The 26552-nt window shown below is 39.4% G+C and overlaps 1 protein-coding gene across 1 annotated transcript; it reads left to right on the top strand.

Moving 5' to 3' along the window:
• Window positions 1-1336: 1336 nt before the first annotated feature.
• EMB (embigin) lies at window positions 1337-25228 on the top strand. The gene is made up of 11 exons (XM_085213041.1): window positions 1337-1777; window positions 6323-6406; window positions 8439-8528; window positions 9825-9914; window positions 13433-13607; window positions 14161-14249; window positions 18058-18185; window positions 19543-19819; window positions 20627-20660; window positions 22500-22573; window positions 23831-25228. Exons 1-10 carry the CDS (start codon window positions 1582-1584, stop codon window positions 22555-22557), a joined length of 1221 nt encoding a protein of 406 aa, XP_085069167.1. The 5' UTR covers window positions 1337-1581; the 3' UTR covers window positions 22558-22573; window positions 23831-25228.
• Window positions 25229-26552: the final 1324 nt, after the last annotated feature.

The following is a 26552-nucleotide window of genomic DNA, read 5'->3' as shown; positions in this document are numbered from 1 at the left end:
TGCACACCTGCCTGTACTTCCAGACATTTCAGGAAGAGCAATTTGGAACTCCTTCATATCTTGAGACAGTAATCTGAGCTGTATTGTCTCTGAATCCCACCATTCCATGCTGTCAAAGCCGACTTATAAATCTGTGGGCTCAGCCTCAGAGGATTCTGGTATTATTGTACTGTCAAATGGCTCAAGAGAACTGTGATTGTAGCCATGTTTCAAAAACAGTGGCTTAACTGTACAGATATCACTGTGCAATATATATATATGTGTATACACACATACACAGCTCCCTAATTTTTGTACATGAACAAAACAACATTAGAGACAGAACACTGAAGATTCCATCCCAGTGCCACAAGTGTACGTATGGAGGACATTCATGCTCTCAGTATCAGAAAAGGCTCCTACCTGCCTGTGGCCCTGTAGAGCCAGCAAGAATCCCAAGCCTTCCGTGACATATAAAATGGGTTTAAGAAAAAAAAAAAAATCTGTTCCTGGTCCTTTGCCATTACATCTATTTCTTAAGGGGTTTTATGATAGAAAGTTTTAATATGAAGGACTGTTAAGGGACATGGATGGCAGCAGATATGTACAAATTCAGATGTGTAATTCTGGAAAATCAGCACATGGCACATCTGACTTGCACATGCTCTGCATGAACTCCTACAGCTCCACCAGCATTGGAGAACTATGCCTATGTACCAGCTTCACTGTAGCGACCTTTTCTGCATTACTGATACAAATCTTCGGCGGAATTCAAGTTCTCCATCAGCTGCAATAACTGTGTCTTGAGAATAAGAAAGCAGCACATTCCCCCACCCTGAGGATTCTCCTTCAAAGAATGCCACCTGGTCAGGTTCTACACTGCAAAACACAAGTGGATTTTTTTTTTTTTTTAAGTAACAACTATATATACATATCTATGCATAAGTGCCTTAATTTACACGTATGCAGTACTGTACAGGCATTAAAGTACCTAAGCAATTAAGGACTCCAGATTGTAGCAGCCAAGCCCTGAAAACAGAGAGTTGTTAGAAACAACTCTCTTCCAGCACTGTAGCTCAGCTTCGGACATTCAGCAGGGAGACCTGCGCAGCCCTTCCTCTCATACAGAATAACCCAGCTGCCTGCAAGCCACTGACCCTCAAAGCAGGGCCGTGCGGGAGGTCAGCAGGCAAAGGGCAGAGGAGGCCGCGCTCCTTTCCTCGGGAGCCGTCCCGACGGTGCCGCCGAGGTTCCCTCCGGCGGGGGCGGCCCCGCGGCAGTAGGACCTTCAGGCCGCGAAGATAACCGCCCTCAGCCCGGCCGAGGCGGGAGGAGCCCCCCCGCTGCCTACCGCTCCCACCTACGCCCTCCCGCCCATAAAGCCGGTGCGGGGCCCCGCTGTTTGCTCGTCCTCCTCGCCCGACGTGGCTTGCAGCTCCGGTCTGACATCTGTCCGGCTCGCGAGCTGCGGACTTTTTTTTTTTTTTTTTTCATTTTACGTCGTCCCCTCTCGCAACCACGGCAGCCGTCGTCTTTTCGCAGCCTCCGCGGCCTTCTGCGGGGCCCGGGTCGGCCACCTACGGGCGGCCTGCGCGCCGCCGGATGCGGCGGGGCGGCCCGGGGGCGCGGGGCGGCCCCGGGGCGCGGTGCAGCCTTGGGGCGCGGTGCGGATTGTGTTCTTCGGCGGCGGGAGGCCGGCGGGGGGGCGGCGTGTCGGTCGGCTTCTACCGCGGGTTCCCGGGGCAGCCGCTGCGGCTGCTGCTACTCTGCCTCTGCGTCCCGGGCGGCAGCCTCGCAGGTGAGTGTTCATTCCGAGACTGCGGCTCGGGTCCGGGGACCCCAAAGCGTCCATCCCACAGGCGCCGCGGGGAAGCCCTCCTGCGGCCCGGGAGAGGCGCCGGCTTGGCGGTGGGGCTGCGTTCTCCCTCATTCCCTCCGGGCGTCGAGGCTGGCCGCCGCGCCCTGCTGCCGCGCCCCCAGCATCGCTGGTATCGCAGCCGCGATGCGCCGGGCTGCCGGCTTGGTCCTCGCTGTGGCTCCGCATCCCAACCCGGTCGCTGGTGCCCCGCGAGTGGAACGGCTTCGTCAGTGCGCGAGTGCGGGGCCGGGAGCTGCACTGCTGCCGTGTTTGTACCGAATAACGTGTCGCTGAGGGCCTGGAATAAAAGCATGTCCCCGTGGGTTTTAATTATAGCTAATTTGTTAAAATATAATCGGGAGAGTTGGAAGGATGTTTCTTGGAGAATTTTTCTACTGCGTTTTAAATACTAAAAAAAAACCCAAAACCTAAACACTCTGGGATGCGTTTTTGATGGCTCAGGAGTGGGCCACGTCTGAAGAAATATGTTTTGTTAGGTTTTGTTCTTGGTCGCTGTTGTTGGAATCGCGGCTGGGCGGTACGGTACGATGGGACGTTACGGCCCAAGCGCCGGCGTTCGCTGGCAGGGCGTTGCTGTGGGAGCTGATGGTGGGCAGGTCCGCGTGCTGTGAGCGCTGCTGATGGCCCCGCTGCCTGCTGCACGGCGGTCTGCGAGTAGTTAGGTGTGTCCCGGTGCTCCCTCCTGTCGAACTGACGGGCACTGGGAGGAGCAGTACTGCTCGCCCCGTGGTGACAGCTTCCTTAAAGTTTGTGGCATTTTCACTGGAAGATGTGAAAGGGCAAAAAAAAGTGTCGTGTAGTTCTTAAAGCTTGTGCAGAATGTGCATTTATATACACATGAATACATCAGAAAACCTTTCTGACAGTGTCTCCGTGATGGAAAGAGTTTTATGACTGTGAATGCCCTGATGGCTGTAGGAACCTCTGAGCTGCATTAGGGGCAGGTGATGCTTGTTTTTTTTTTGTTGACTTACCACCATAGCTTTTACCTAATGGTGATTGAAGCACTTCTGAATTTATGTGACATAATTAATGAAGTGAGATTCTGTGCCTCCAAAACAAATAAATAAATAAATTGAGGTCCCTGCCTGGGAAGCACTTTCTTTAAATCTACTGTCTTTATAAAATGGTGGATATGATACCTGGTTTTTGGGAAGATAACCAGAAATGAATCAGCAGCTTTAGTACCATCTATATGTATAAAACAAGGCATTTGCTTTTCAGACTTCCACTAAATGCTTTCATGTTTGAATAAAAAAGGTTCAGTAAGAAGAGGGGCTTCATACTGTGATTTCCACGGTGTCTTAAATCCAGGAAAATAATGTACTATTACTCTCTTGTTGATGAGTAATTTGCAAAGGCACACAAGCGCTCCCAAGGGAAGTTCTTGCAACTTTGGAGGCAGGTGTGCTGGCACTGACTTCTGGTGAAGCTCAGTAACAGCGTGCTCTGGAGATGTGCAGGTTCAGCAGGCTTCCTTCTAAACAGAAGTTTTCAGTAGAAGCAGCTGCAGGGAGTGCTTTGTGCACAGGGCTGAGCTGAAGAAAGTTGAGTCAGGTATCCCTCTGCTGCTGGCCTCCTATATATTACTTTGAGTTAAGTAACTTGAGTTCTTACCATTCTGTTCCTTCTGTCTTTTAGTCTTATTAACTGTTAATTGCTTTGAAAAATTTAAACCATCACTTTTGTTCTGCATTGGGTTTGGAGTTATTTCTGACTATTCATTGTCAGGACATAAAGTTCTTAAAAGCTTACAGCTTCATGCTGTTTCAGTTGCCTGGTTTAGTTGCACCGTGTGCTGCTAGATTGCTTTAGAAAAAGCAAATCCACCACATCTTGTCTGCTGTCTTCTGACCCTACAGATGGTAAGCAACTTCACAAACAGAGGACCTGTTTTCTTGGGCTTCCTTGTTGGATTTCTCTGGTTCGCTGTAAAGAAGAGCTTTTGTTGAGGCGTTTGGAAGCCCTTTGTTTGGATCCTCTGGTACCTTGTGAGAAAGCTTATGCTGCAGCTTTTGCCTTCCAGGCACCACTAGAAGGTTCTGGCTGTCAGTCTTGGGAACTGGTGAATGCTCGTGTTCTTCCACAGAGCAAAATTAATTGACAAAAAATATTGAACTAATTATGCTAAATTAAACCAAATTTCATCTCAGTCTTTCCCTACTCAGCAACTTTTTGCTGTGTTTTTATGAAGACCTTTCAGTGGCCAGAGTGTTTGCAGGATTCAGTGTGATTCATATAGATGAAAATGCCAGAAATTGCTCCAGTGATTACAGTCATAGTATAACTCCATTTTATCTCCCAAATATTGGCTGCAGTAGGAGTAGAGGGAAGACAGAAAAAATAAATCGGTGACCTCATACTCTCATCTACTCCATTTTCTGTAAAGATCAGGGCAAGCACAAGACATCAATCTTCATCGTTGCTAATGGAATTTAATTATAGGCTAAGGAATTTTAGCCCTTAGTCTGTAGTTTGATAAGCTATTCCCCTGTATTTACTTATATCTCTACCCGCCTTTATCACACTCATCATACAGCAGTGGGTCATCTTGATAAGCTGTATAGCAGTATGTCTGTGACAGGACAAGACGTGCTATGTTACCTCTATGCCATGTAGTTCTGTTTGTGAGCAGGTAAAAACCAAAAGGTAGAAGCAGTGTTGAGATGAGAAATAATGCTTGTCACCTGCTCTCATTTAGTTTGTGAATCAAAGAGAAAAGCAGTAATGAAAAGCCTAATAGTATGCAAAACATGTTGCAGGTTTATCTGGCTTCCTTGCAGAGAGGTAAGAGCTGCTGAAAAGCCTGATGCCTTTTAAATTTATCATCTTCAGGGATTTTAATTACTATGCAGATAATACATCTAATAAGCTGACAGAGGATCAGGTGATCCATGGCACCTTCAGAATGCCTCAAGATGATGCACAGATATAAAATTTGTGGACCTTTCTTCAATTTTAGCCCTAATATCAGGAGCACAGTAGTCTTCCCTGCTCTGAGGACTGGGATTAAGAAGGGGATAAGATTTAGTCTTCTTATCAGCTGGGTCATAAGCCAGCATGTACTCAGATTGGGCGAATTCCTCTATTTCTTAAGTTCCTTGTGTTAGGTGAAGAGCAGTGGGACTGGTGCTCTAATTAACTGTTAGAAATGAGAATGCCAGTTATAAAGAGCCACTAACACACCGGTGGCAGATTGATTGATTGATTTACTCTCTTTGACTAACTTAGTATACTCAAACTGTTTGAAGTATAGTGGACAGATTGAGAGTATATGGTGCAAGCCAGGTATGTTTCTGATGCTGTCTGCAGTAACTGTGTGCTGAGGTGTCCACAAGACAGTCTGCAGGTGGTCTGTGCTTACAGTAGTGAGACTGCATGGGAGTGTTAGTGGTGGTGTTCAGTGGTAGGAATTAACAGTATGCTTGAAGGCACATGGTTCTCAGCAGGTCTGAACACAATCAAACTGTGATTTGGATTTACACTTTTCGCTCTGTGCTTGCTTCTGCTTTGAAGGTCTAGTAGTGCTTATTACATTGTCCTTTATTTGCTTACAGCTGCAAACACAGCATATGTGCCTTTTTTCTCTGGCTGCAAACACAGCTTTGAGACTGCTGGACAAATCAATTAAAAGGCATTGAGGTGATGTTGCTCAAAGAGGAGCATATCCTGCTGCTATGGCTGTAGACTATGTCCTGGAATACAAAAATTATGTTAAGATAGTATTTATTTTAAGCTGTGCCACCCAACTGTGGGAATGAAAAGGAAATGGCAAACATCTGTTTTAGTAAATCATTTGGGGACCTTGAGTTCTCATCAGAAGTGATACGGCAGAGTGCTCCAACTGAACAGTTTATCTCTTTCTGCCCCTGCTGTTCATTCCTCTCAGCCAGGAAGGCAAAGCAAAATCTTGGTGTTTTGGCTGGCTCTTAAAAAAAAAAAAAAAAAAAAAAAAAAAAAAAAAAAAGGCTGAGTTGAGTGATACAGATGGCTTTTTTGCTCATGGAAATTATAACGGATGGAAATCTGTCACAAAACAGAGTGCAGCTGCAGAAGGTTCTTACAGGTTTATTATTGTGTTACTGAATCTGCCAGGCTGTTTTAAAATAATCAACTAGTTATCAGTATTACCAGCTGGAATGGTCCAAGCTCACAGGTTCGATGGGATTTGAATATAGGGTATAAAACTTACCGTTCTGCTGAAATATTCTGAAGTGTAGCCTGACTATCTAAAATTCTCATTTGGGTTTTTAGAGAAGTCAGGTAAAAGATACTGCCTCTGTTTGAATTCTCTTGTCTAAGATAAGCTAAATGCAACTAGTGAAAAATAAGCGTTTACTATGTGGGCTGTTTTTTCTCAAAAATCAAGAAAAAATGATGGTAGACTGAGGGTAGTAGTCTCCACTTGTTTTTATTAACTATATTCAGATCTGAGGGAATAAATGTTCTTTAAATCCTTTTTAGGTCCGTTGGTGACGACGTTGGATGCCAATCATACTCAAGAGAATGCTTTGACTCGGATGCACACTGAAATAAAGTCGTCTGCTGGTAATTATTTTATTTTGGTACACCTAAAGCTATAATACTCTTTTCCTAGTGATCTTAAGGTACCATGTAATATGTACACTTCTGTTATAAGTTGTCAGATTTTGTTCAGAAGAAAAAGAAGCAAATGTATTATGTTGGCATTTTTAAGTTAGTGCAAAAGTTTGTATCCTAAGCATCTCAAGGACTGTGGAAAAAGCTATCCAACTACAAAGTGTGAAATCAGATCAGGCACCCTCCCTAGAGAATGAGCAATTCCCAAACTAGAAGCATCATAGAAGGTTTCTTTTCTAGCAGACAACTGATAACTTTCATGTGAATACTCTGCTTTTTGTTCTTGTGTTAGTAAGATTTGTAATCCTGTCCTTGCGTCATCTTACCTTTATCTTTGTATTTTTTTTTTTTTTTTTTAGTTATATATATCTGCCATCATTCTGTTGTCCACACTATTCATCTGCTGTATTAAGGTCCCTAATTATGATGGGAAGTGGAGGGTATGTTGCAGACTGGAGAAGAAATGGATAATTGATTCCCACCTCTCTTTTCTTCATAAAGATCAGAGCACCAGGAGCTCAGCAGTGCACCAAAGCTGAGGCTGATTAACACAAATCAGATTTGGGCTAGGTTGTGTTTATACGTGAACTTCTGGCAAGTTAGGACAGGTTATTCTAACCACTATTCTGTCTTTAAAGATGATAATGCTAGCTTTCTGATGTTCAACTTCAGAGCTTTTAAGCAAAATGCAAGAGAACTACAGTAAGTGCAGTAGCTACTGGATTCAGTAACTTTTCGTATGTAGGTAGTTCAGTGGTTTTGATTTGTTTGTTTTGGAGGTACAGAACAACCATTGTACAAACTGATGCCTTATGAAGGCATCTGTCCCCTTGAAGGATTTTGGTAATCAGGTGGTATGTATAGTGGGCTGACAAAAACTCAGGTGATCCATAACAACCTTGGCATGCTGTCAAGACGTTCGCATGCGCAAACAAAAGAACATTTCCCGGACCTTTAGTCTTCATATTTTATGTCAGGCATAAGCATTTGAACTTGTTTGCCTGCAGGTGAGGCAGAAATTGAGGCTTGCTTGCACAGTTATATAGAGGAACAGGACTCTGTCTAGTGCTGGGAGACAGTTTAATAATTTTGTTGCTTTAAAAAAATGTTCTGAAATAGTAGTCAGGATTGGCAGTAACACTCTAGTATCAACAGCTACTAAATGAACTAGCCTGATGTTCTTCCACCTCATCCAGGTGGAAAAAATGTACCAATTTATTTTTTCTCTAAACTGGTTGAAGCTTGAGGGAAGGTATGAAAGAGCAGATGGCACAAGCCAAGCATAAGGCTGATTGCCTGTAGCGTAGCATTCCTCATGTTGTGAGCTGACATGTTGACCCAAAAAATGACAAAACGGAATCTTGCTTTGCAGAATGGGCAAGCACTTTGGAGGCATGTGGTACCTCTACTAACACTTGCTCTGAGATACCATGAGATGCAGACCAGTAGCAGGGACTTCTTTCATCTGAACTGCATTCTGGCAGTAAGTGTAGCTGAGGGGCATTTTTTTTTTTATTTTTATTTTTTAATGCGGTAAAAGAAAAGGGGAAATAGTTTGAGAATATTTAGGCTTTTAGAAATGAGATTTCTACTGCATAGTGTTCAACTCTGCCACCCAGTGCTTAGAGAAGGCTGAGGCTGTAGCAGTTTTCTCCTCTTGGCTCCAAACAGAAAAACTTAGGGAACTCCTTCATCTGTAGGAGATCCATCCATAGGATAAATAATGCAGTCTCTTTCCTTCTTCAGAAACTGGAATCATTTTCTCCTACAGTTTTATATGATCAGATGGATTAAGCCTGTACTTACTGATCCTATAACTTAAGATTAATTATAAAATAACTGATAATAGGAACTGCTTTGCAAGTATGTAAAACACATGACTTAAAACATGTTTGCAGCGGAGGAAAGATTTTTTTCTCAGTTTCAAATTATTGAAAAAAATTAACTTCATTTGTAACGACCTTGTTTTTAAACTTTTTAGAGCCCGTAACAACTACACAGACTGTCAGTCAAACAACCTGGAGCAGCATTGCAGATCACTTGACACGTGGACATGATGTATCTACACCTGGTAAAAGCAGTCAAATGTCTTCTTATATATAAAGTATTAAGTTCTGCTGTGTGTGTGCTTTTGGTCATTGTCTTTGTTTTAACTTAACAAGAAGTTACAGAGAATTTATATTAGTGGCAGTTACCAAAACAAAGCATTTGATGAAATCAACAGTGTTTAAGTTCTGTTTAAAGCTGTATGAAAAGGAACCAGAAACTGGAAAAAAAAAAAAAAAAGTTGTAATTATATTGAATTGGCCTTTTTTTCCAAGTATAGCTTCTTTTCCACATTTTCACTGTGCATATGAGTTTGCTAGGAAATTGTATGCAGACAGCAACAAAACATATATGGCTGTGAAAGGGAGGGTGATACTTCCTTAGCTGATCTGCATCTGTTGTTAAAGCTACAGCTTTATTAATTATCTTAATTACTCTGTTCTTGAAATGTACAGTGATAAGCATAAACAGAGGCTCTTTCCACAACTGCCTACCAGATAATATCAACTATATCAAACTATGCAGAAATTTACAAAGTTTGTCTCTGAACAGTATTCTGTCTGTAGTACAACAAAACAGGGATTTTTTTGGCCGTTTTATCTCTTTTAAATGTCACTTTCTCTTCCAGAAAGATGAGATGAGATAGATCAGATAGATGATAGTACATTGATACCCATTTTATGTAGGGAAGGAAATTCCCTCAAGTATATCACGCATTTGGTGGAGTAGTGTGGAATTTGAACCATGTTCTGCTGGAGCCCAGGGCATTCGTGTCTTTGGATTTTAGCGGACTAGCATCTGAAGTAGATGGTCTGTGTCTAGCTTTATTACTGTTAAAATGTTGGATTGTAGACGTTTGAGAAATAACCATGTTCTTTCTGTCGTCCTCTTTTTCTATTTTTCTGAAGCTTATTTCTTTTCCGAGCCCAGTTTAATGTTGTTGTACTCTCATATAGGTTCAGGACCCATTCCTAAGCTTTAGGAGAAATATGCATATAAAAGGCTCTGCTACAGGTTGTGAAGTAGACAGTTACAGCTTTTCTGGAGTATTCTGAAATTTAAAATTACAGCATTGTATTATAGTTAGAAACTGTATTCTGAACTGGCGTCATTACTGTAATGATGGCCATATAACACTGCTGCCTCGAGATTGTGGTTACAAAAAAAGTGATCTCTATAGGAGTCAGCTTTGGCAAGGTTTCGTTTTGTTTTACTCGTTTTTTCTCTAGAGGATTACTGTAAGAAATGATTGCAATACTGTATTGCTTCATGATTGCATTTATAGCTTTATAACATATCACTGTCTCCATGACCTTGTTAGGTCCAGATCTTAGCACGCTGGGTTTTAATGAGGAAATCAATTTGAACAAGTCTAAATCCCTTTATGTGGAGTATGAGGTGCTCCTTCCTGGTGAGTATGTTATTTTCTCTTCCAGTTATGTTACGTTGAAAATCTCTTAATTTCATTTAGTATTTTTTATGAATTTTACAAGTGTTTAGGATGGCAACTTGTTGGTAAAGTAAGTTGTTCAGAGTGAACGGTGAAAAGATGAGTGAATTTGCTGTGTTTACTGTTTTCTACTAACTATTTTGCAGTGGAGAACAAGACTTCTAGTATTTTAATAAAAACATTAGTAAAACAATTCATAGCTCTCTATTCTTCCCACAAGTCAATTCAAGTAACAATTTCTTTGCTTTGGTGAATCTGTTTGGAGAGGCAGTGTAAAGTGCAGTGCTTCTTAACTAACTGGTGGTAGCCAACTTCTCAGCATCGCAGCTTTGAGAGCAAGAAGAGACCTTGAGGTAAACATGAGGTTTCCCAGTTGACAAATATGAAGTTAAAACCAATTTCTAGTACAAATGGAAAAAAACATTTTAATTGGAATTTAATTTACTTAGAATTTGAAGAGATCAATTAGAACTCCTTTGCAAAATACTAATCTTAATCTTGTATTTTAAGGACACAATTGCATAACACTTACGCTGTTCTTCTGGCATTGTTTTCTTCTAATTTAAAGTGAGATACTTAATGAGGTAGTCTCTGTTTCTTGCTCTGGTACAAGTGCTCTTAGTGCAGAGATCTCCTACATATCAGCCTTCCTAATGGCTAATCTTCAACAACATAAGGTTTTCATGTTCCATTCATTGTAAGTGTGGATTTCTTTTTAGACAGTTAATGTCAAAATTGCATTCTATTTTTAACCACCGTGATTAATCTAATTCAAAATTTTCACTACTATAAAACTAACTCAATTTTCAAACTACTTTGATCATAAACAGGTAAGGTGAGTTATGCTTGGTTTGGTTATTGAGTTTAATATATGGCTCTAATAAATGAGCTATGATCATTATGGCTCTGCTGTGTAAGATGGACTGTTGCACCTTTCAGTGTAACACCAGGCCAACAAAGCTGTAGTATTTTGTTATTGACGTGGACAGGCTGGATAACTGGGCAGTAAGAAACCAGATGAGGTTTAACAAAAGCAAGTGTTGAGTATTGCATCTGGGGAGGAATAATTGCATGCACTGGTACAGGTTGGAGGATGAGCTGCTGGAAAGGAGCTCTGCGGAGAGGGACAGTGAGGTGGGTTGAGAACTGGCTGACTGGCAGAGCGCAGAGGGTCGTCGTTGGTGGTGCAGAGTCTGGCTGGAGACCTGTAACCAGTGGTGTCCCCCAGGGGTCTGTGCTGGGTCCGGTCTTGTTCAGCATCTTCATCAGTGACCTTGAGGAGGGGATAATGGTCACCCTCAGCAAGTTTGCTGATGATACCAAGTTGGGAGGATTGGCTGACATGCCTGAAGGCTGTGCTGTCATTCAGTGAGACTTGGACAGGCTGGAGAGCTGGGCAGTAAGAAACCGGATGAGGTTCAACAAAAGCAAGTGTAGGGTCTCACACCTAGGGAGGAATAATTGCATGCACCAATACAGACTGGGGGATGAGCTGCTGGAGAGGAGCTCTGCAGAGAGGGACCTGGGCGTCCTGGTGGACGACAGGTTGGCCATGAGCCAGCAGTGTGCCCTCGTGGCCAAAAAGGCCAATGGCATTCTGGGGTGCATTAAGAAGAGCGTGTCCAACAGGTCGAGGGAGGTGATCCTCCCCCTCTACTCTGCCCTGGTAAGGCCTCATCTGGAGTACTGTGTCCAGTTCTGGGCTCCCCAGTACAAAAAAGACAGGGATCTCTTGGAAAGAGTCCAGCGGAGGGCCACAAAGATGGTGAAGGGCTTGGAGCATCTCCCCTATGAAGAAAGGCTGAGTGAACTGGGTCTGTTTAGCCTTGAGAAAAGACAACTGAGAGGGGACCTGATCCAGGTTTATAAATATCTGAGGTGTGGCGGCCATAGTGGTGAGGCCAGTCTCTTTTCAGTGGTACGTGGAGACAGGACGAGGGGAAACGGACATAAGCTGCAGCACAGGAAGTTTCGCACGAATGTGCGTAAGAACTTCTTCACGGTGAGGGTGACGGAGCACTGGAACAGGCTGCCCAGGGGGGTTGTGGAGTCTCCTTCTCTGGAGATATTCAAGTCTCGCCTGGACGCCTACCTGTGCGACCTGGTGTAGGGAACCTGCTTTGGCAGGGGGGTTGGTCTCGATGATCTCTAGAGGTCCCTTCCAACCCCTACAATTCTGTGATTCTGTTCTGGGCTCCCCAGTACAAAACAGACAGGGATCTCTTGGAAAGAGTCCAGTGGAGGGCCACAAAGATGGTGGAGGGCCTGGAGCATCTCCCCTGTGAAGAAAGGCTGAGTGAACTGGGTCTGTTTAGCCTTGAGAAAAGACTGAGAAGGAATCTGATCCAGGTCTATAAATATCTAAGGTATGGGGGCCAGAGTGGCGAGGCCGGATGTTTTCAGCAGTGTGTGGAGACAGGACAAGGGGAAATGGCCAGAAACTGCAGCATAGGAAGTTCTGCACAAATGTTGTGCAGGAGAGCTCAAGGAGCTCTTGGGTTGCTTGTTATTCATGGTGCAAGATTAATGACTTAGGCATACTTTTCTTGGCACATGCTCAGGTGGCCCTCATCTATTGTGCCAGATATGTTATCAGTTCTTTCAGCCTTCAGTTTGAGACAGATATGTGGTCAATTATTTGTCTTACCGAGGCCTTGAACATAACCAGTCCTGTGCTCATTTGCTACCTAGTGAGACCTTGATTATAATGAGTATTGTACTCATTATATGCCTGAGCAAAGCTTTCTGTAATGACCAGGCCCAGAGGAAGAAACTAGGGCAAGGAGGGGAGCACACAGTTGTAGAACAGAACCATAAATTGATTTGAAAATGATTCAGTTTCAAGTGGAATAGCTGAAGCATGAAAAGCCAGATCCAGCAATAAGGTTGTGGATTTTTATTAGCAGGGCATTACCCATGATTTCACAGTATCATAAAGATTTGTAACTGGCTGATTTGTAAATACTTACAAATATTTACAAGTCTAACTCTTTTTGAAATTAGTAATACAACTTTGTACTTAAAAGTATTTTAATCCAATATTACTAAGTTCTGATTTTTAAATTACTTTTTATGGAGTTGAAAAGGAGATTTAGACTGAGCAGACATTGTTTCCCCACTTGCCATCCCACTTTCTGTGAGAACTAAGCATTAAGTGTATTTTTGTTTCAGGTTAAGCTATGTAAAATCATAGGTGTGTCTTGATGTTGGTAAAATGAATGTTTCTGTGTGATCCTTATAGGAAGTCTACCTATAGAATTGAGTGACTATTAGTTTGTAATCATTATATATAGCAACTCAATAATAATTAAATTTTGTCAAAAGCTCAATACCTGATACTGTAGTTATGTTTTCACTGGAAAGTATGAGAAAACCACACTGTATCCTCTTGCAATCCAGCATATGTTTTAATCTTATTTTCACAGAATGAAGAAATAAGGTGTTTTTTCTTATAAATACTATTTTTCAACTTCTGTTAGGTGAATCCGGTGTTCCCGTGGAAAAAAACATCACTTTGGGCAGTGCAGTTAAAATTGAGCTGTCATGCAGACTGGCTGATAAATATTCTTACATGAAAATTCTTCAGGTGACTTGGAAGAGGGGAAATGAAACAATCAAACACATCAATAAAACTGAAAATAGCTGGGGCATCCAGTAAGTAGTCGTCTTTACTGTTTTGCTTATATGTTTTACTGTCACATACATATACACAGCCCCAGGCTAATGTTAATGACTGAATAATATGAATATTCTATCACTTTTCTGCTACTTCATATACACAAATGCAACCCATGTAAAGAACCTGTATAACAGGGAGTTCAGCATCCTCTCCGCTGTCAAATTCTTAAACTGCATTGTGCTGGAGCTATTACTAACCCATTGATGGACAGGCTTTTAATTGAGCAAACTATGTAAGTTATTTCATACAGCATATGCTACATGGTGAAGCCATGTCTAATTCAGTAGTTCATGGATAATACTGCTTAAAGATACTTGTGCCTGTGAGCAACAAGAGTTAGAATGATATTTACATTCCTAAATATTCATGTGCTTTTCTGTTTTCTTACAATGTAGTGGTTCTCCACTGCACTAAATCTGAATCTGACTGTTTCAAGAATATGTTCTTTGCTGACTTCTTTATGATGTTAATTTGCAGTAATTAGTAAATGCAAACAAAATGGTGTTTTTTTGTTTTTTCCTTTTGAAGATTGACTATCTCAGAAAACAGAAAACTGGGAAGTTACACTTGTACGGTGACAGGTGAAGAAGAATTCAGTGTGGCGTTTCATTTACAAGGCAAGTTGACCCATGAAATCCTTTGTTAATAGATCCTGGATATAAGTGGTTGCTAATATTGTCAAGCTAAGTGAGAATCACTATCAAAGGCAATTTTTGTAGTATGGAGAGAGATAGTTTAGAAGCAAAACTAAAAGCCCTCATAATAAAACTTGCAACAACCCAAACCATGTAAGCCTACTTTTCTGCTCCTCTCCCCTTAGAGAAGTGACTGATTTTTGTCTTCCTTCCCTATCCATCCAGAAGAGGTGAATCTTCATCACTTTCTTAAGGGGGAGTGGGTAGGTGGAAAAAACTCTGGATGGGGACTGAGGGTTTTTTGTTGTTGATGTTGTTGTTGTTGTTTTTTTTTGTTTTGTTTTTTGTTTTGTTTTGTTTTGGTAAAACAGAACCAGTGACTAGGAGGTTTGGCCTGTGACTTTTGTGTTACAAGAGTAGCAGTGATTGGCAGAATGGAGGCAGGTTCTTAAACAAGTTCAGTTGTTTTTCTGAAACAGCAAATAAATGCTGCAGTGTGTTATCCATTATATATAGTATACAGTTAGTGCTTCATTGAGCATTGTGGGTGGGGAGCTGAGCACTTAGACTGTTTTTTCTCCCCTGATTTCACCTTTTGCAGTAGTAGGTAAAATCTAGTTGAATGGAAAAACATGGAAATGAAACAAACACACTGCTGAAGTGGGATTTCCTCCATTTTTCTCTTCACACTTTCCAAAGTTTGCTGAAGCTGAAGGACAGGAGGCCTGCATAAATGTAAGCTCAAGAAGGAGCTGTGGAGTCTGCCAAACTTGTTGTCAAGTGAAGATAAGAAAGTAGAATAGATGTCCTGCTGTTGAAGATAAAATGGCAAAACAGATGCCTCAGTTCAATGTAACATCAGTGGGAACCAGTTTGGGCTACCACCCTTATAAGGTTGGAAATTTACAGCAGGAATGACTACTAGCATTCATCCAGTAACCACCAGAGATGTTAATTATAATTATTTCTTGGAATTTCTGCCCATGTCCTTGGAATGAAATGAATATGCATACCGTATACCTTTAAAAATGTAGTCACTGCTCTTGGTGTGCATCTTCACTGGAGTGATTCCCCCATGCACCCAGCACTGTAATTAAGGGAGTGCCTGCTTGACATGACTCACTGACAGGTCCATTTACTTTGTTGACATGACTTCAGTGGCGAGCATGTGATTAGTGAAAGCTCTCCAGTCTGGTATGTACTAGGAAGGATTCTTCATCAACGCAGAACTGTAAAAACCCTAACTCTTCTAACCTCAGCTGAGCATGGCTTTGTGGTTTTCAAACTGGCTTTGTTCAGAGGGGCGTCTGGTCATACAACTTCAGGAAGTTTCTGCAAGTGCATGTCTTTAATAGTGGTGTTGCTATCTGCTTTCAGAACTTCAACTAGGGTAAACTTAGCTTGCAGTGCCATGGAAGGACAAAATTGTAGTTTACTTAGACCTTTTCATCTCTGAAAGTGCTTATATTGTTTTTTTTTTTTTTTGAATGGCCAACTAAGTCTGTTTAGATTTTAAAAAAGGATAAAGTCCTACTCTTTTGAAAGTATGAAATAACTTTTTCGGTAGTAAATGAATGAATCAACAGAAAAGTAACTTTTCTGGAGCACAGTGTACAGGACTGGTTGATTTATTGTAAGAAGATGGGGAAAATTACCTTGCAATGCTGCCACTTCTGATGCTGTGAAGTTACTGGCTCAGCACTTACTAAGATAAGTGAAGGAAGTGGGAAAGAGAAATGCTTGAATCTTTCAATCAGTAACGTAGTGGGAATGATTCTTAAACTACATGAGATGAGTAATATGTTGATCTAGATGCAGTGGCTGAAGTCATTGCTGCTTTGACTTTAGTAGCTCACCACTGTGCTCCTGGCTTGGCGTAACTGTAGACTTGAGATTTAAATTCCCATAGAAGTCTGCACGGAAGCCATAACATTTTGAGTAGCTTTATAGGAAACTGAAGTTACTAAACATGGTGATGATTCTTCATGACTATTTTAATCTAACACAAGGTGTTGTAATAATGGGTATATTAGCAAAGAGTATGATTAGTTTATGCTTGCACTTTGCTCAGGGTTTCTGCTTACTTAAATAGCTGTCCAGATGTGTGCACTGTGATACAACGCTGTTCTTTAAACTGCTGTGGGAATCCAGTATAAATACTGGTAGAGTCACTCATTTGCTCATTTCCAGCAGTTTGCTGTTTTTGTTTGTAGCAGCAGTATTTTGTTCCCTGATTTTGGGTGATTTGCCTACAGGAAAAGAAAACCAAACACAACAAACAGAGTACTAAGTTTCCTTGCATGCATTCATGGATTAACCACTTTGTTACAGAGCTGAGTGCCAGAATGCATTATGTATATTCTTGTCCTTAATCATGTCTGAGGTGGTCCCATGTTTTACTAGTATGTCTTAGAGTGCTTTGATACAGCATGTCTGAAGTCTTTTTGACTACCATGGAAGTCTGTTGTGCTAGGTGCAGTCTTTTTTGTATTTCTTAGTTTTTCCTCTTGCATAAATTAGAGAGGAAGTGGTAGCACATACTAGTGAAATTTTACCTCTTAGTGGTAAAGGTAGAAGTATTCTGACACTACTCTTTTGAAGTATACAGTATTTCATGATTAAAACAAATAAAAATGGAATGAGAACACTTCATCGCTGATGAGGTTGGATTGCTGAATGGTGCATTGAACTCTGAACTTGGGAGTAGTATTGTTGTTAAGAGTACCTGAGAAATTAATTTGGAATGAAATTTATAAATTCGAACACTCCCAAGAAGTAAACTGTGAGATATTAGTTTAGCTGGGAAAATGAAGGAATAAGAAGAATTTGGTAGGGATTTAGAATATTATAAGTGCTGAAAGCAAATTCTTGGCCAGTTTATTCTTCTGTGACTAAAACCATTTAAAAGATGTACTGCATCTGTACTTTGAAGAGAACAATAAAACCTAAGAAGCAAACCTTAAAATAGATTTGAGGAAGGCATACTGGTAAGCATCCATAGAATGAGGCAAATGAGAAGGTAGGGGAAATGGCCTATTGTGATATATTTTCTCTATCTCTGTTTAATGCCTTATTATATTAAACAGTTCTTCTTGGACCTCTGCTCTTGGAAGGCTGCCGGATGCTTGCAGATGTCATAGCTGGGTCAAATAGTCCTAGAGTTGTGATCTGATGTTTTGTTTCTTGTGCCTGTGTTCTAAGCAAGTTTAGACCAGAAGTCTTTTTTTTACTGGCACACATCTAAAAGCTGTTTCTTCAGCTGAGAACATACTTACAACTATGAAGTTTGTAGTATGTCCTAATTACAAAATAAATAAACAACACTATTTGTATGCAGAACTTGCTTGATAGTATTATTTGGTAGCATTACATCTGGAATAGAATATGACTGAGTTTTTGCAAATTGAATGAAACTGCAGAAAAACTTGTTTTCTGGTAAATAAGAAATGAAGTGTGTAGCTCACAGCTGTCAAGGAGGGAAAAAGGAGATGAACAAGGTTAGAGATCACTACAGGATATAACCCAGGTTTTCAGTATCAGTTGGCAATTTCAAAGATGATACAACAACTAAGAACAGGGTGCCTGTAATTTTCTACAGGAAATTCTAATATAGAGAGTATCAGCCTGAAATGACTCTTCATTAGGTCATGACTAATATACATAGTTAAAAGAAAAGAAAAGAAGTAGGCTACTAGAAATCCTTATGTAGAGATACAATACTAATATATCATTGTTTTGTAGTATAAATGTGTAGCTTTCATGTGATGTACTTTTCCCTATTTGTTCATAGTACCGCAGATTGAGGGAAGAGAAAAGCCTGTCATCAGTTATGAAGGTGACTCAGCTATACTGATTTGTAAAAGTCACAGTTATACTCCCATTGCTTGGACCTGGTATATGACCAATGGCAGTGAACAGGTAAGGTTCCACTCTGGCCAAGCAAAACAGTGTGACAAAAATGTACAGACATGCTCTAAAGTGTAATGGTGTCTCACTTCAGACTCTACAAACTGCATTTACATCAAAGTTAATCACAGAATGCTTTGGAAGGGACCTCAAGGATGGTTAAGTTCCTATCCCCTCTGCCACAGGCGGGGCCACCAACCTACAGATCTGCTACTAGACCAGGTTTCCCAGGACTCCATCCAACCTGGTCTCGAATACCCTCAGGGGCAGAACATCCACAGAGGGGATTTAAACAAACAAACAAACAAAACAAACAAACAAACAAAAAACCCACCTATTCAATACTTAGAAATATTAATTATTACGAGATGTAGTGTTTAGGTTCTGGCATGGAAAAATAACATTATTCAGAAAGTCCCTGCTTTATTCCTGTGGTCCGAACAAAATAGTCAATTAAATTTGTTAAGTCTTGAAGTACATTAAAAAAACAAAAAAAACAAAAAAAAAAAAACACAAAACCTACGTTAGTAGTGACTGTGTCTTAAATCTTACTATCTGATAGCAAAGAATCTTACCATAGCAGGATGTCTATTTATTTATTAATTTTTTTTATACATGTAAGGTTTTGGAGACCTGAGGGAAAACAAAAGCATTTCCCCCCCTTTTTTTCTGCTTCTCCTGTGTTTCTGCTTCTCCTCTTCACAAATATTTTTGTTTCTTAGCCAGTACTATCTCTTGAAGGAAGGTCAATATGAAGTCACCATGTGGTGGAGACTGCTGTGTGTCTGTGTTCTGAAGGAGCCGAAATATCTTCAGTTCAGCTCCTTTATTTTGAAAATCAAGATCAGCATTTTCCAACCTTTCAGGATCCTCATTAACCTTAGCAGTATAGCCACTTTGTTTTAGTCCTTTTCTAGCACTGTGAGCAGCAAGAAAGCAAATAAATCAGTTTCCTCCATGCTACTGGAGGGAAGCATTGAGTCAGGAGACTGTCTCAGCTTATTTTGCAGCAAAGCAGCATTCCTAGCTCAATCTCCTTGAAAGCATATACTTTGTGCTGTGGTGGAACCCAGGCATTAGATCCTGATTCCAAAGGATTGTTAGTAGAGGCAGAGATAGCTTTTATTTTCAGCTGGCTAATGCACGTCAAGTGACTTGCACCCTAATAGTGCACAGTTTCATGCACTGAATGCAAAGGAAACTGCGTAGCCGGGGAAGGAAAATTCTTCACTTTAAGGCAGACTAAATGCCTCCTTTTATTGTTTTACATCTCTATGTGGAGATGTTTTATAACTGTTGATAATGTACATAACTTGATTAAACAATTTCTTATTTCAGTTATAAAACCTAATGAATTTTCTATTTTCAGATTGCTATTAATGATTCCCTCATGTTGGATAAGTACATAATAGACAGAACAGATGCCAATGTAACCCATCTGAAAATACTGAAGCTCACCAAAGAAGATGATGGTGCATACTGGTGTGAAGCTGCTTATGAACTAGGAAAGAGTAAAGGAAAGCTGAAGCTTAAAATTCTGTCACTCATGGTGCCACTCAAGCCATTTCTAGCAATAGTGGCTGAAGTTGTTATTTTAGTACCTCTTATTTTACTTTTTGAGTTTTATTCGAAAAAGAAACGTGCAGGTAGGTTTTTTAATTTTTTCTAAGTTTTCGTTAAAATTACAGCTGAATGTTTGACATGACCTGTACTAATTCATATACAAGATCTGTTTGATTGTTAGATCTAAACATTCTGATCAAGAATGCAGTGTTATAGAAAAAAAGTAGTTTAGACTTTAAAATCGTGTCCACAAGTCTTGAATTTGATTATGAAGTGCTTTCAATATGAAAGAGCTTCCCATAAAAGGTTTGGTACTGTCATTTTTTTTTTAATTTTTTTATTTTTCTCCTCATTAAAAGACAAGTAAATCTGGAGGCTGTAATTGTTTCTGGAATGCTTAGGAAAAGAAGTAACTGTTAGTAGCTCTGATGGGAGAAACTTCCACTAAGAAACAGAGTAGAAGGGGGAAAATGTAGAAACTAAATCAGTGTGGTAATCCTGACTGGTGAACCAAATGGATGTAGATGGGCCACCAACTTAAATATCAAATCTTGCTTCATCTCGCATATATATATGTGTATTATATAAATGTATGTCATGCATTTGTATACTGTATTTTATCTATATGCTTGTATGTATGTAATATATGATATGATGTGCATTAAAATCACATTCATAGTATTTGATAAAGGAACATTTCTTGATAAATTTGTAGATAATTCCATTGGACAGAGTAACAGAATAATTACAGATTTAAGAAAAATGAGCTAATAAAATAGCATTTGTTTTCGTTAATGCATAGAATTAATGATATAATTAAAAATGAGTAACTTTTCTGATGTGTGTAGTTAAGACCTTACATAATCTTTTTTTTTTTTTTTGTTACACAGAAGATGAAAAAGAATTTGATCAAATTGAGCAACTGTAAGTAAAAAATGTATATACCAAACTTAAATGCTACTTCTTATGCATATTATATATCTTTGTATCCTATTTGGTAAGAGTTAATTAATCTGAAAGTACACTTCATTCTCCTTCTCCAAGACTACGTAATTCTAGAGTGCAGAATGCTGTTTTCTGACTGGCACTTAATGTTGTTTGGAACTTATTTTCACTTGTCTTAACAAAAGACAACATCTGTCAGGAGAAACATCAAGTGGAAACTTTCCAGAAAAGGCTTTGAATTTTTCGTTTGCATCTTTGTTCCATCTACATCAATACAAATGTCTCTAATTTGTGTGTGGTCAAAGCCCTAACTGTCCAAGGTGCACTGTAAGGCTGGAGGCTGGGAGCTGTTGCTGTCAGCTGTGTTGGTAATTCTCACTTCAGGAGCAGCCCCTTGCTGTGCTAAGGGTTTGGACTTCCTGGGCACTGGAGTTAGAAGAGTAGCTGCAGGCACTTCTGCTGCTGTCCTTCTGTTAGAGGGTTGATACAGCCATGCTGGTTCACCCTTCCTTAGGAAGATGCTCTTTTTAAAGGCTTGTTGACATAAACTGACTCCTTGCCTCCATCTCTTGAAGCCCGGTTACTTGGCCTTTTAATTTTCCAGTTCTGCAGCTTAGCAGTTCTTTTTCCCTTTACATATATATTCCTATTTTGATTTCCTTTATGTCTGAGTACTTCCAGCCTTTCCTTTCTTAAACTTCTTGCTGCAGTGACCTTCTTTGTTTCTATATGCTCACCCTGCTGTTTGTTATTTTCGTGTTAGCTGAAAATGCATCTTAGTGCTTTTTCCCTTATCAAAACAGCTTTAAGGCTGTAATTCAATTATACCATGAAGTGAGGATTTGTCTTCGAAATACTGTATGCTATTTTACTGCTGAGTGTTTGGGTACATGTCTTGGGTTGAAATTGAATAAATGCCTTTGCAGAGCCGTAATTCTTGTAATACAGTTTCAGCATATTTATAATAGGATTGTTACATAGTACTGTATATTGTAGTATTAAATGTTCATGGTTGATGAAATGGGGGATATTTTTGATGTCATAATTTTGATCAAATGCATGGGCTTTAATTCTCTGTGTTGTTAGATAAACATAAGTAAGGAATCTATTAAACTGTTTCTTGCCTGTGTATTTCCAAACCAATTAGAAATGATTCTAACACTGTCTGTTTCAACTGTTTAGAAGATAAATTTGTGTACCAGAGCAAATGGCTGTAAGGGAACAGTTCTAGTCTGTTATGTCACGTATGTATAATATATAGCTGAATTTGGTTGATGAAGTTATAATTATAATGATAAATGCAGTGTATTAAGTAGTAGTATTCAGATAATTCTTTTGTTTAAAAAAAATAAAAAAAAATATATATATATATTAGCTAATTCAGTTCTAGGTAAAGTTTTGATTGTGATGAACACAGTAAAGTTATTGTAGGTACTCCAAAAGAAGCAATGATAGGAGTGTTTCAGTCCATGTTTTGAGAATGTTCACCTGCATATTGTTCATATATTGTTTATTCAGGCATTCACTTTACATACACATTATACCAACTGAATGAAATGATAGCATAGCAATCCCTTCTGATAACATTATCACTGTTATTACTTCTGTGTAGAACTTTTGTAGGTTGTTTCTAAAGAGGATTGAGTTGATCCTTCTTCCACTTTGGTTACTTCGGTGATATTTAATCTTACTTTTTCATACAACTTTACGTGCCAAAGTGAGAAACCCAAGTACATCTTTGATGCATTCTGGAAGCATGATGGTACTCATCATGCATTTCAAAATTGAGTTTGGGAATTTATTCTCTCTTTCTTGCAGTAAATTAGAAGAAAGCAATGGTGTGGAAAGCAGTAGTGCAAGGCACAGAAAAGTTTAATCTGGCTCCTAGAAAGGTAAGTAAAGGATGAAATGTAGAAATTAAAGCTTACTTCTTCCTTGAGTAGCCTACTACCATAACAAGGATAAATTAAAAAATATATATATCCACTCTCATCCAATTCTTTTTTTTTTTTTTTTTTAATCTGGTGAAAATAGTAATAGGTTTAGATGAAGATAATATATTGTCATTAATGACTTGATTGGAGCAAGATAGTTTGAAGCTGTCTAATTGAATGCTGTCATCATTGTGCTTCTATTCAACTAAGCAGGCTTTAAAATAGAAGCTAGATAAACCTCCTTAATTCTTCGGTTCCTCATCTTGAAACATCTCGGTGAATATCAGGATAGGTGCTGAGATGCAGAAGGGCTGTGATGAGTCTGAATTCTTTCTGGCTGTAATTTTAGATACTGAGTTAGGCTAAATGAGGAAGGATACAAGTGCAGTAGCATGTTCAGAATCCAAAATGGGGAACATTGATAGTACCAGAGATGTGAAACAAAAAAATGTAGGAGTCTAGGAAAGACAGGGTTTCATAGATGATGACTATAGGAATTTGTGGCAGAATGAAGCAGATGATACATATCCCTGTGAAAGCTCAGTAATGAACTTTGGATTCTCTCCTCTTTTCAGTCTCATTACAAGCCCCTACTTAGGCCAGCTGGAAATGCTTGTCAGAGGATGGTCTTTAATGAGGACCAGTCCTGCACACTGTAGCTCCTTCCCCTCAACATTCCCTCTGCATCTGGCACTGTGATCCATCATAAAGATGAGAGGTGTGAATCACTGCTGGTACTGTTGTTCTTCCTTCGGATAGACGACATGTGAGAAGAAAAAAAAGCATTTCAGTACCCTTTGTTTTACAGACCAGAAAGAGAACAGTGTGTGGTAAAGCTTGTATGAATTGAAGAATGAATTGGAAAACAGTCTAGAACAAATACTTTCCAAGAGCATGGGATCTCCTGTTTCTTGCATGTTACTGTGCCTGTTGATTGCTGTGCTTAGGCTCCCAAAAACGTAGTCTGTTTTAGGTCTAAGCACCTATTTTCATTGAGTCATTGTGGCACATGTCTCTCACTGAATCAGTAAGGATTCATGTTCCCAAGTTGATTTTAACTATGTTCTTCGGCTACTCAAACTGGACCATTCAAATATTTTGTAAAATATAAGCTGCTGAAACAGAGCTTAATTTCAGACAAATGTGGAAAAATAACATGCAGCAAAATAATAGAATTGATTTAATAAAGATATATTTTTTTTCTCCTTTAATTAGGGAAGCCAAGCCTACGGAAGTGGAAATCATCACAAAGTTAAAGAAGTGTGCAACTATGTATTTTGAACATCAACTATGCTTCTATATAAGCTCCTCTACAGTTGTAAGAAATAAGATGCTTTTAAAATAATTTGCTATAGCAAGAATATTTTTGTAGGTTAAAATTCTATATTGGTTTTCTGAAACATATCACTCAATCTGTTGCTTTTTGTGTACAACTTCTGCCTTTGTTAAGCATTCCTACTTGATCTCAAAATTGTTGTATAAAATCTTGGCCACCCTTGAGTTGCATGAACAGTGATTTCTTTTTCTCTTTGTTGTTGTTAGTAATAAAGGGCTGCAGTGAAAGCAGGCAGGAACCAGAGAACCTTGAAGTAAGCATGTATTTTAGATGTATTATGAATTCTTCCTCTCAGGACTGCAGTAATTTTAGTCCAACTGGCTTCTGATACATTAGATCTTGATACATTTGATCTTGAACCTGCCTCCAGTGTGCTCTACTTGCAGAGCCTCCAATGGAATTGGTACTTCTGTTTCTGTTGGTAAATAGGTCTGTTCCTCCTATGTCTGCTGAAGACACCTAATAAGAGCCAAAGCAGTCCCAAAGCCAAGTATGAGAGTACTGACTGATGAACAATTTAAATCAGAAGAACTTCAGGTTACATCCTTAGGAACTTCCTTCCGGTAGTTTCAGATGGCTTTGCCATTTTTTCTTATGCCAAAACATGCATATATAAAATACATTGAACTGTTTAGGGGATAAAAAGATAATCCAAAGTTCCAAATCTGACAATGTTTTACTAAAGCTGTATTTAAATTGCCTAAACGTATTGTTTATGAGTGGTAGAGCCTGTTCCTGTTGTTGAATCTTATAAGGTTTCGAACTTGCATTATTTGTTTCATTGTAGCCAAAATGATTTTTTTTCCATGAAGACGTTTTGTCTGATTTCTTTATCCATTCATGCTTTTATTTAAAGATTGTACTCCTTTTCACTATTAGAGTAATATTTACATCATCTCACTTGCTGAATTATTTTCAAGTTGACATTAAAAACTCTACAACAGTGCCTTGAAGGAAGTAGCTGTCTTAACCATGGTTAATTTTTCTCTTTTGCAATATGTTAAAGAGTTTCCTCTGAAGCTTAATAGCAAAATCTATTTTTCTAGTGAAAGTACTGAGCCTAATGCTTTTATCACACTTGCCTTATTTTACATTCTGATTTTATACAATGCTTTGTTGACTCTTTTATATTTTTTTGGTTGAATAGAAAGATGTATACAGAAAACTGAATGTCTTCTGTATGTTTACTGTATTTGTAATAGATTAGTTACGAGTTTTATGAAGTAGTGTTATTGTACTTAGAAATAATTCAAATAAAGTTAACAGAGAGTGCATAATGTTGAGAGAGTATTTATCCCCGTCACATGGGTAAAGTGAAATTAGACTTAATTTCCTCTTTTCTTTGTCCATGCATATGAGCCTTTCACAAGAAACACTTGAGAGATCTAGCCTCATCTACTTGAGCACCAAATTGCCTCCTGTAAGCTCTCAAAAACTTCTAGGTAGAAACTGCAAAGGGAGAGTGATGTCCAGGTGATTCCTTTCTAACTACATATACTGCATCTGACCCAGATTAATATTTTCTAATTCAGGCATCCAAATTTGTAAATTAGGAAGCTTTTCTGTGTCCTATGTTGATCAAGAGAAAAGAAAGTGTTATTTGTCTCCTAGGAAACTACTTAAGTGGGAGTCTAGAGTTACGCACGTGAATCTGAGCATCTGAGACTGACTATTTTTTTTTTTTTTTACACAGCATGAGGTGTCAGAATGCATTTAAGATGGTGCTAGTCTTCCCATAAAGAAAAATCTCTACAATTAGCTTGGAAATAGAAATAAAGACTAACTTGTGCTCTCTGGTTTAATTATAAGATATAACACTGTTCATTTCGTTACATTTCGTTCTAATATGCTCACAAAGAGATACAAGATGATGTTTTCTTTGTACACGTTAAGAACATTTTCATGCTTTAATCACACTAATGCTTAGTAACACATCTCATCCTTGCTGATGGCCCTATTTGCCTGCAGAGTTTGGCTGAGCCAAGTAGTTAAAATAAGCTGAGTAGTACAGCATATAGGTTTTTGTCAGTTGTTTTTAATCTTTTGGAACATTTGCATCTCCCTGACACAGAATACTAAAATGGTAGGCAGATTTGGATGAGGATGGGGTACTCTATTAGTTTTCATCTTTAATATTTTTTTCCTAGGCTAGAACTCATGCACAAGAAATTCTAAGTGGCAGAAATACAGCTGTCTGCTACCAATAAATCACTGCATCCTGAGTGGGTGTGGTACGTGCAGCCTAGATAATCAGAGGATACTTGAGCAAACAGCTGACTGTTGGAGAGCAGAAAAGTGAGGCTACAGACTTGCAGTACCAAACGCTTTTTTACTTTGTTTTGAAAAATCTGATTTAGAAATGTATAAGGCATTAAAAGTTACAGTAATAGCATGAGGAGACAAAGATGGGAGTTCTTCTAGGTTGTGGTGATATGTTTCATAAATTTTGAAAGAAAATATGTAAAACAATATCATAGAAAAGTTGTCAGTTCAATTATATACAGTGGACTTATTTCTAAGTTCCTGTGCAAGTAAAACAGAAGAGCTTTTTAATACTGTTTAACGCTTTTAACTTAATCCCTGTAGTTCAGCTGTCTCTCT

The sequence above is a fragment of the Meleagris gallopavo genome, chromosome Z, assembly GCF_905368555.1.
Source record: "Meleagris gallopavo chromosome Z, MGAL_WU_HG_1.1, whole genome shotgun sequence".
In the NCBI taxonomy this organism is placed as follows: Eukaryota; Metazoa; Chordata; class Aves; order Galliformes; family Phasianidae; genus Meleagris; species Meleagris gallopavo.
The sequence above is the reverse complement of the archived record's forward strand: the minus strand, read 5'-3'. Positions and strand labels throughout refer to the sequence as shown.

Bases quoted from the DNA above. Each gene is read 5' to 3' on its own strand.
- EMB (XM_085213041.1), top strand. From the start codon at position 1,582: ATGCGGCGGGGCGGCCCGGGGGCGCGGGGCGGCCCCGGGGCGCGGTGC. The intron at 9,915-13,432 runs GTGAGTATGTTA...AACTTCTGTTAG, and splicing joins GTATGAGGTGCTCCTTCCTG to GTGAATCCGGTGTTCCCGTG. The intron at 20,661-22,499 runs GTAAGTAAAAAA...TCTTTCTTGCAG, and splicing joins TTTGATCAAATTGAGCAACT to TAAATTAGAAGAAAGCAATG.